This window comes from Embiotoca jacksoni, unplaced genomic scaffold (genome assembly GCF_022577435.1).
Source record: "Embiotoca jacksoni isolate LCO1_2020_lvr unplaced genomic scaffold, fEmbJac1.0.p SCAF_1, whole genome shotgun sequence".
NCBI classification, from domain to species: Eukaryota; Metazoa; Chordata; class Actinopteri; family Embiotocidae; genus Embiotoca; species Embiotoca jacksoni.
Genome location: NW_027185229.1, coordinates 26,285,972 through 26,294,425, shown reverse-complemented (window position 1 = coordinate 26,294,425; position 8,454 = coordinate 26,285,972). Strand labels below are relative to the sequence as shown.

Here is an 8,454-nt window from a genome sequence, read left to right as displayed (position 1 = left end):
CACCTAAACCCTGATCCTCACCTAAACCCTGATCCTCACCTAAACCCTGATCCTCACCTAAACCCTGATCCTCACCTGAACCTCACCTAAACCCTGATCCTCACCTGAATCCTGATCCTCACCTGAAAAAACCAAGTCACAATCTTCACAAAGCACCTTAAAGGTGTACACAGAAACTGGGACAAAAAGTCCTCACTCCAGAGGTCTCAATAGGTCAACTGGTCCTCACAGAGAAAGACAAACCAGTACAACACACACACACATACACATACACACACACACACACACACACACACACACACACACACACACACACAGAGGAGCTCAGTGCAAGGAGACAGGAGGAGGAGGAGGAGGGGAGGTTGTTATTCTGGTTGCATGAGCTAAAGCTCTCTCTTCAGCAGGGTGGTGAATGTTTCACGGGACTGACGATCCCTGCAAGGTACGCACGCACACGCACACGCACACGCACACACACACACACACACACACACACACACACTTGTCTTTTCATCCACTTCGGAGGACATTACATTGACTTACACTGATTTCCTGGAGACTTTACCGTAACCACAACCACCACTTGCCTAAACCCTAAACTGTAAACCAAGTCCCCAGAAGGAAGTCGAGTCCCCACAAGGTGAGTAATACAAGTACACAAACACACACACACGCACACACACACACACACACACACACACACACACACACACACACACACACACACACAGACTGGACAGAGAGAGCAGGGCAGCAGACATGAACTCAGCCCTGCAGGGTAAAAACTTCACGTTAGATTTGAACAGGACGGGAGGACGTCTGCCGCTGTCCTCCATCATGTGCCAGTGAGAATACACTGGTTGCGTCGCAGTGTTATTTTATCCATTTTCTAAATGAATCCTGGTATGCGAGAGTGGCTGGTGTCCGGTGGTAGATGACACAGCTCCTCCTGCCGGTTGCAGCTTTGCAGTAATGATTTCCATTACTGGGAGGGGAGGGAGGATTTAAGTAAAAGAAAAAGAAAAAACTCATCAGTGAGTTCACAACTCTGGCATTTTTAGACAAAGAAGCAAAAAAAAAAAAAAAAAAACTAAAAAACTAAATAGAAGTAGCGCATGACTGAAATATGCCAGGTCAGCGATAAATAATCAAGTTCTGTGTTCTGAATGCTAAAGTGTGTCTTAGAAATATAATAATAATAAGCTTTATTTATGTAGCACTTTCTTTACAAGGGCTTCACAAATGAATTTTTTTTTAAAATAATAATAATACAAAGCTAAAATATTAAAATTAATCAATTAAAATTCTCACAGAAATGAAAGTTGTTTTTTTTCCCTTTTTTTTTTTTTAAAGAATATTTTAGAAGCGCTGTAAAAGCAGCAAACCTCTCTACAGGTACGTTTTTAATTAGACTTTAATATAAACCAGATGATAACTCTAGCTGTCAGATACATGTGTGGTAATACTGCTGCATTAATTAAACTCACAAATGTGTGGCAGATGTACAGTCTCTCAACACAAACAAACAGCTGTGAGCAGGCTGGACATGTCTGACACGTACTACACAGCATGTTCCCCTGAGGGGCGGGTCCACGCCAGGAAGTGAAACAGGAAACCTCTGATTGGCACATTAGGACACGCCCACTTTCACAGCTGCGCAGACACTCGAGTCCCCCCCCCCCCTCCCCTTGACACCCACCTGGTGTCCTCAGCCCAAACAAAATATTGATTAGAGTCAATACTGTACGTTTTGTAGCACAAAAGGTCTAAATAAATTTTTTTTTTTTAAAAGTTTCTCTAAATAGTTTATAAATTTAAACAAAACAGTGATGTTACAGTAGTTAGATATATATACAAGATACCTTAAAATAAGATAAATGTCACCTTATTTGTTATTTATTTTCATGATGCCCAGTTGTGTTATCTGAATTTTCCTGTCAAGCACTTTGTTTCTCTGTTTTGTGAATAAAATTCATTATTATAAATGTTAATCATAAAGAACAAGAAAGAAGATGAGTGAAAACAAGTGGGAGCATTTCAGAAAATGTTTCATTACAAGTGAAAAGGAGTATTTTTTTCCCCCCTAGCACATTATCAAGTTGGTTTTCTCGTCCACACCAAATAAGAAAATAAATATACATTTTAAATTAGACTTCATGTATCATGCAGGATAGGAAAGTATGACATGATAAATGTTCCAGTGACAGGAGACGGTCGTTCTGGTCTGACCTGGTGTCAAAGTGGAAAAACTAACAGAGAAGATGATAAAGAAACACCTGGTGACACACACACACACACACACACACACACACACACACACACACACACACACACACAGAGGCTGGATGGCAGTTGTGTTTGTGTTTCCTGGTTTTATCTAGTGAATGTCACTCTGCTCGTGTAAATGTTAAAAGTTTACTGCAGTCATCTCTCAGTTTTTTTTTTACATGAATATCAGAATAACGACACATAAAGTGCAAAAAAACTAAGAATTATGACATAATTTCTAGTTGAAATGATTCAACTTAAAAGCTTTTTGTTCCACCGTCAGATACTCTGAGTGAGTTTTAAAGCCGACAGTCTTAAGTTTCCATGTGTTTATTTTTAAGTTAAAGATGAACCTCGGCAGAGAAGAAGTGACTGAGATGATGTGGACGTTCTGGCGCCCTCTTCTGGTCATTTAAAAAAACGCCTCGGAGGAGCTCTGCTCGTTTAATGTGACGTTTTGTAAAACTCAGAGGACAAACACCTAAAGAGAGACAAGATAAAAAAAGATCCTTTTTTTACAGACTCTTTTAGTTAAATCAAGAGAAAAAAAAAGAAGATAAAAAAGACAACTAAGTTATAAGGGAATAGATTTATTTCAAAACTTTCCTCTTCTTAAAACATTGCAATGAATTTGTCATTCATAATTTCTAAATGCACAAAGAAAAGAAAATCAGTCAAGAAATGATCTTTTTTTTTGCCTCCTTGCGATGCGAGAAGAAACAAAAAAAACCAACCTTGAATAATAATTAAACATGAATTCTGACTTTTATTTTAGCGGAATTCACTAAACTTATGTTTTATGATGGTCTTTAATTGAAGTTTCCAAATTTGTATTTCCCCCTCTGAACTTCTCACGCGGTTTAATTTCAATAAACGTGTATCAGAAGTTTGTTTTTATCCACCCGCCGTCCACTGATGTTCCGGTATTAATAATCTAATGATGTCATAGAGATATCAGAAGGACGAAACTTGTACTTTTACATAAGAAGGATTTTTCCAAGCAGGACTTTTACTTGTAAAAGAATATTTTTATCGTTGTATCGGTGCTTTTACTTACGTCCTTCTTTGGCCGCTGCGAGTCGGCGCGACCTCGTCGACTCCTAAAGTGTCAACGACCCCACGAGCCTATCAGATGAGAGCTGACACGTCCTCAGGTCAGAAATGTCCAAAATAAAAAAGGGTTTTATTTTATCAGTCCGCTCTCCTGTTCTCTGTCTGTCTGCTCTGTGTCGCTCTTCTTCTTCTCCTCCTCCTCCTCTTGTCTCTTCTTCTCCTCCTCCTCTTTCTCCAGCTCCTCCTGCTCTTTGGCGGCGGCCTTCTCCAGTTTCTCCTCCACGTCCTCGGGGATCTCCACCTCCATCAGGTTCTCCATCCCCTGGTCCGGCTCGTCTCCGATCAGCACCTGGAGGGGACGGAGGGTTCAAAGTTACGCAACATCCCCGGTTCATAAATATTCATCAATATCAATAAATATCAATCCTGTCGTCTTGTTTCGGTTCTCAAGTTAATTTACAAACTGTTTTGCCAATGAAATGTAAAACTAAAGTGTTCAGTGTGCCGTCTTCGCGTGTCATTAATTATTGGCCTGTCAATCATCCGTGAAGCACTTTAAACTGCACCAACCTTCATGAAAAAGTGCTTTATAAATAAAGTTTGATTGATTGATTGATTGATTGATTCAGATGTTATGTTTTGTCGGACCAACTGAGATATTTGATCGAAATTAAATAAAATTGAGGGGAAAAAAAAGTGTTTCAGTTTCTGTTTAAGAAACGGCTTTAAAAATCAGTTTTTAAAGTCGTTAATGATAAATTTTGGCAAAAAAAAACCAAATCCAGACACGACAGTTTTTCCAAAAGGCACGAAATCAGTTGTCTTAAATTTTGAAAGACAAACTGTCAAACTGTCCTACGTATATCATGCAGGGCTTTTCCTGTTATTATATACCATCATTTGTACTTTTTATAGATTTTTCAACGTGAAAAAAAAAAAGTTTTTATTACATTCTATTTTTATATTTGTACATTTTTTTTTCTTTTTATGTTTCTTATCTTTCCTACCCGTTTTCTTAAAATGATTTGATGACTAAGTTCCCCCACTGCGGGACCCGCGCCACCGTAGCTTCACTATAAGCCTCGTCCCGAATGAAACCGTCCACAAACCTGGTAAAAAAGCCTTTTATTGACTTATATAATTCTGGTCTCCATGGAAACCTGGTTTATTCCTTCCACCTCCTTCCTACCTGCACCAGCTTCTCGCAGGCTGCCGTTACGTGGACGTCCTTCTCCCAGTGGTGGAACTCCCTCATGATCGGATAAACGTTCTTGTCCTTCATGGTCCGCCGGCCGGCTTTAGTCGCCGTCAGCTGCACCGGAGACGAACCGACAAACGGTGAGGCGGTGAAAACTCGCGCGTGTGTGTGTGTGTGTGTGTGTGTGTGTGTGTGTGTGTGTGTGTGTTCGTACCAGTAAGAGTGTTTCCAGCAGCATCTTTCTGATGTCGGGGTCGTCCTCTCTCTTCTTGTCCTCCGGGAGGTACTGCAGGTCCACGGGCAGACCTGAACATCACACCATCATTTCTGTTAAGACTCACACAACCAGTCGGGCTACAGAGGGGGGGGGGGGGGGGGGGGGGGGGGGGGGGGGGGGGGGGGGGAGGGGGGGGGGGGGGCGCTTACTAGAACCGAAACTACAATCGCCGCCGTCGCTTTGAAGGAATTCGGGCCAATAAAGTCTGACGAGGTTGTTGCCGTGACAGCAGACGATGCTTCACATACGGACTGACTAAAATAATGTAACGTTATAAATAACACACACACACCTTCATTTTCTTCGTCCGTCAGCTCCTCCGGTCCGGCCAGAGGCAGCAGGAGGAAGGGAAGGATGTCCACCGCGTCGCTTAGCAACCACTCGTGGTGAGCTGCACGGAGAGACGACTCGATGATTCAGTCTGGACACGGCAGGTTTCAGTTTAAGTGTAAATGAAGAGAGGGAGTGTGTGTGTGTGTGTGTGTGTGTGTGTGTGCGCGTGTGTGTGTGTGTCTCACCGTAGTCAAAGCAACAGTTGCGCAGGGTGCCTATGACTCCGCCCCTCCTCACCACCGACGCCCGGTACTGGGTGAAGGGCAACAACCTCTGAACGACGCACCTGAAACACACACGCGCAGACGTCGTGCGTTCAAACATCGAACTTTTATCTGAATCTACGGCAAATATCAGAGGTGGAATAATTTCTTACTCAACTCGTTGAGTTTGAGTATAAATAAATAGTGCAACTCGTTTAACCTCCGAGTGTTCGAACAATAAAGTACGTACGGCCGAAATGTAAACAAAAAAAACAAAAACAAAAACGGAGCTCGCGTCAGCTCATTTCTTTGACTCCGTTGAGTTTTCGCTGACGGGAGGTAATGAAAGGTAAAAAAAATAAATAATAATAAAAAAAAAAACACTTTGCAGGGCGGTTGTAGCTCCGCCTCCTTTCACATCTGCGTCGGTCACCTGTCTCTGTCCATCACGTGGCTCCTGGCCTCGGGCAGCTGAGTCAGGTTGGACAGCAGCGCAGCCACGTAGTCCAGCTTCGCCTTCTTGTTGTAGCATTTGGTGCAGAAGATCTCCACCAGCTGAGCCACGCCCACCTCCTCCTCCCGCAGGACCTGAAATGCGAAATCAAAGGCCGACTTACGTTGAATTAAATAAACAGCTGACTTTTGCCGACACGGCGATTAACCACATTTGGCAACGCTCGCGCGTGCGGCCGCGTCGTGGGAAGCGCGTGCCCTTCAAAATAAAAGCGCGGCAGCTGACGTTACGAAGACGTCATCAAAAAAAAAAAAAAAAGGATTTTTATTTATTTTATTTTATTTTATTTATTTATTTTTTAAACCTTGAAGACGGTCTTGCAGGTCTTGTCGTGGCGCGTCAGGTTGGACAGGATGGTGGAGATCTGGTCGGAGAACGGGTACTCCGGATCCAGAAGGTTCTTTAACAACACCGGGAGAACTTTGACGTGGGTCACCAGAACCTGAGGGAGAACACACACACACACACACCTGTAAACAAGAGCTCAACACCGGGTGCGAACTGAAGTGTTCAGACCGGACTGATCACCTGGTGCAGAGTCTCGTCGGCCGACAGGTTGATGAAGATGCGGTAGCAGTCCTTCACTATGGCAACGGAGGGGTCAGAGGTCAGCGCGAACAGGGCGACAATGCAGTCAGGCTTGGAGCGGAGGAAACGGCAGCCGTCCCTAAAAAAAACAAAAAAAACAAACAAGTGATGGACAGGAAGTGATGTCATAAAAAAAAAACTTTTTACACCTTATCAATTAATTACTAGAAACACTGTTATTAAATGCTTTTAATTGCCATCTGCGGTGAGAAAACACACATCTGTATGACGTCACCACCACCACCCCACCTGTTTCCAGACAGTCCCAGGATGTACTCGGTGGCCCGACCTCTGACGTCAGGACGCGCGCCGGAGGTCAGGAAGGCGAGCAGCTCTTCAGCCTCCGAGTCACTCAGCATCTTCCAGGCTGCGTCTGATGGACAGATCGATATAAATATATACTTTATTGATCCTGATAGCGATGACGACATCAGGTCATTTTTATTGACAAGTAAATAAAAAAAAAAAAATCTAAATATGTGAATATCTTACCTTTATCTCGCTACAGGACTTCACCGGTTCTCATTATCGTTTTTACGCCCTTTAATATCCCTCAAATATTGGACATCATGTTCGAGATACACACGCGAACATGTGGACACAACAGGCCGAAATAGACCCGCCTATTTCCGGCTTCGTCAACGCTTTTCTTCTTCTACTTTATTATTTCCTGTAGCTGAAAATCACGTCGCAGGTTATTACCGCGCTCTGGTGTTTAACGCTCACATAACGTCCCCGAATTTACTTTAATCCCATTTTGCAGCATTTCTTTTCTATCCGTGAAATTACAAAAATTTTACGGAGGACCGTGTGTGTCAAAGAAAAACTAATATTTACAGACAGGTATGAATAAATAAATCCACAAAAAACTAATATTTATAGACCGGTATGAATGAATAAATCCACAAAAAAACAAATATTTACAGACAGGTATGAATAAATAAATCCACAAAAAAAACAAATATTTACAGACAGGTATGAATAAATAAATCCACAAAAAAACAAATATTTACAGACTGGTATGAATAAATAAATCCACAAAAAAACAAATATTTACAGACAGGTATGAATAAATAAATCCACAAAAAACAAATATTTACAGACATGTATGAATAAATAAATCCACAAAAAATCAAATATTTACAGACAGGTATGAATAAATAAATCCACAAAAAAACAAATATTTACAGACATGTATGAATAAATAAATCCACAAAAAAAACAAATATTTACAGACCGGTATGAATAAATAAATCCACAAAAAAAACAAATATTTACAGACAGGTATGAATAAATAAATCCACAAAAAATCAAATATTTACAGACATGTATGAATAAATAAATCCACAAAAAATCAAATATTTACAGACAGGTATGAATAAATAAATCCACAAAAAAACAAATATTTACAGACCGGTATGAATAAATAAATCCACAAAAAAAACAAATATTTACAGACATGTATGAATAAATAAATCCACAAAAAAACAAATATTTACAGACCGGTATGAATAAATAAATCCACAAAAAAAACAAATATTTACAGACAGGTATGAATAAATAAATCCACAAAAAACAAATATTTACAGACAGGTATGAATAAATAAATCCACAAAAAAACAAATATTTACAGACCGGTATGAATAAATAAACCCACAAAAAAACCAAATATTTACAGACCAGTATGAATAAATAAACCCACAAAAAAAACCAAATATTTACAGACCGGTATGAATAAATAAACCCACAAAAAAAACAAATATTTACAGACAGGTATGAATAAATAAATCCACAAAAAATAAAAAATATATATTTCGGACGACATAGTATGACTTTTTTTTTGTAATCATATACATATATATATATATCATATATCTTTTTTCTGAACTGACGCATGTTACTTCAAGGTGAGAGATAAACAAAGAGAGAACTAATCTAACCAGTGGACAGTGAAGTTGAGTTTTGTATTGCTGTTGACCTTTGGTTTGGTGTTAGTATGACTGCACGCACAAACCCGAAC

General features: G+C 40.4%; 1 protein-coding gene across 1 annotated transcript; it reads right to left on the bottom strand.

The window, feature by feature from the left end:
- Positions 1-2,842: 2,842 nt before the first annotated feature.
- Positions 2,843-7,062, bottom strand: hgh1 (HGH1 homolog (S. cerevisiae)). The gene is made up of 10 exons (XM_069150453.1): positions 6,927-7,062; positions 6,684-6,807; positions 6,375-6,513; positions 6,151-6,288; positions 5,766-5,920; positions 5,315-5,415; positions 5,089-5,187; positions 4,734-4,825; positions 4,511-4,633; positions 2,843-3,670 (listed from the first exon to the last, which is right to left on the bottom strand). Exons 2-10 carry the CDS (start codon positions 6,791-6,793, stop codon positions 3,452-3,454), a joined length of 1,176 nt encoding a protein of 391 aa, XP_069006554.1. The 5' UTR covers positions 6,794-6,807; positions 6,927-7,062; the 3' UTR covers positions 2,843-3,451.
- Positions 7,063-8,454: the final 1,392 nt, after the last annotated feature.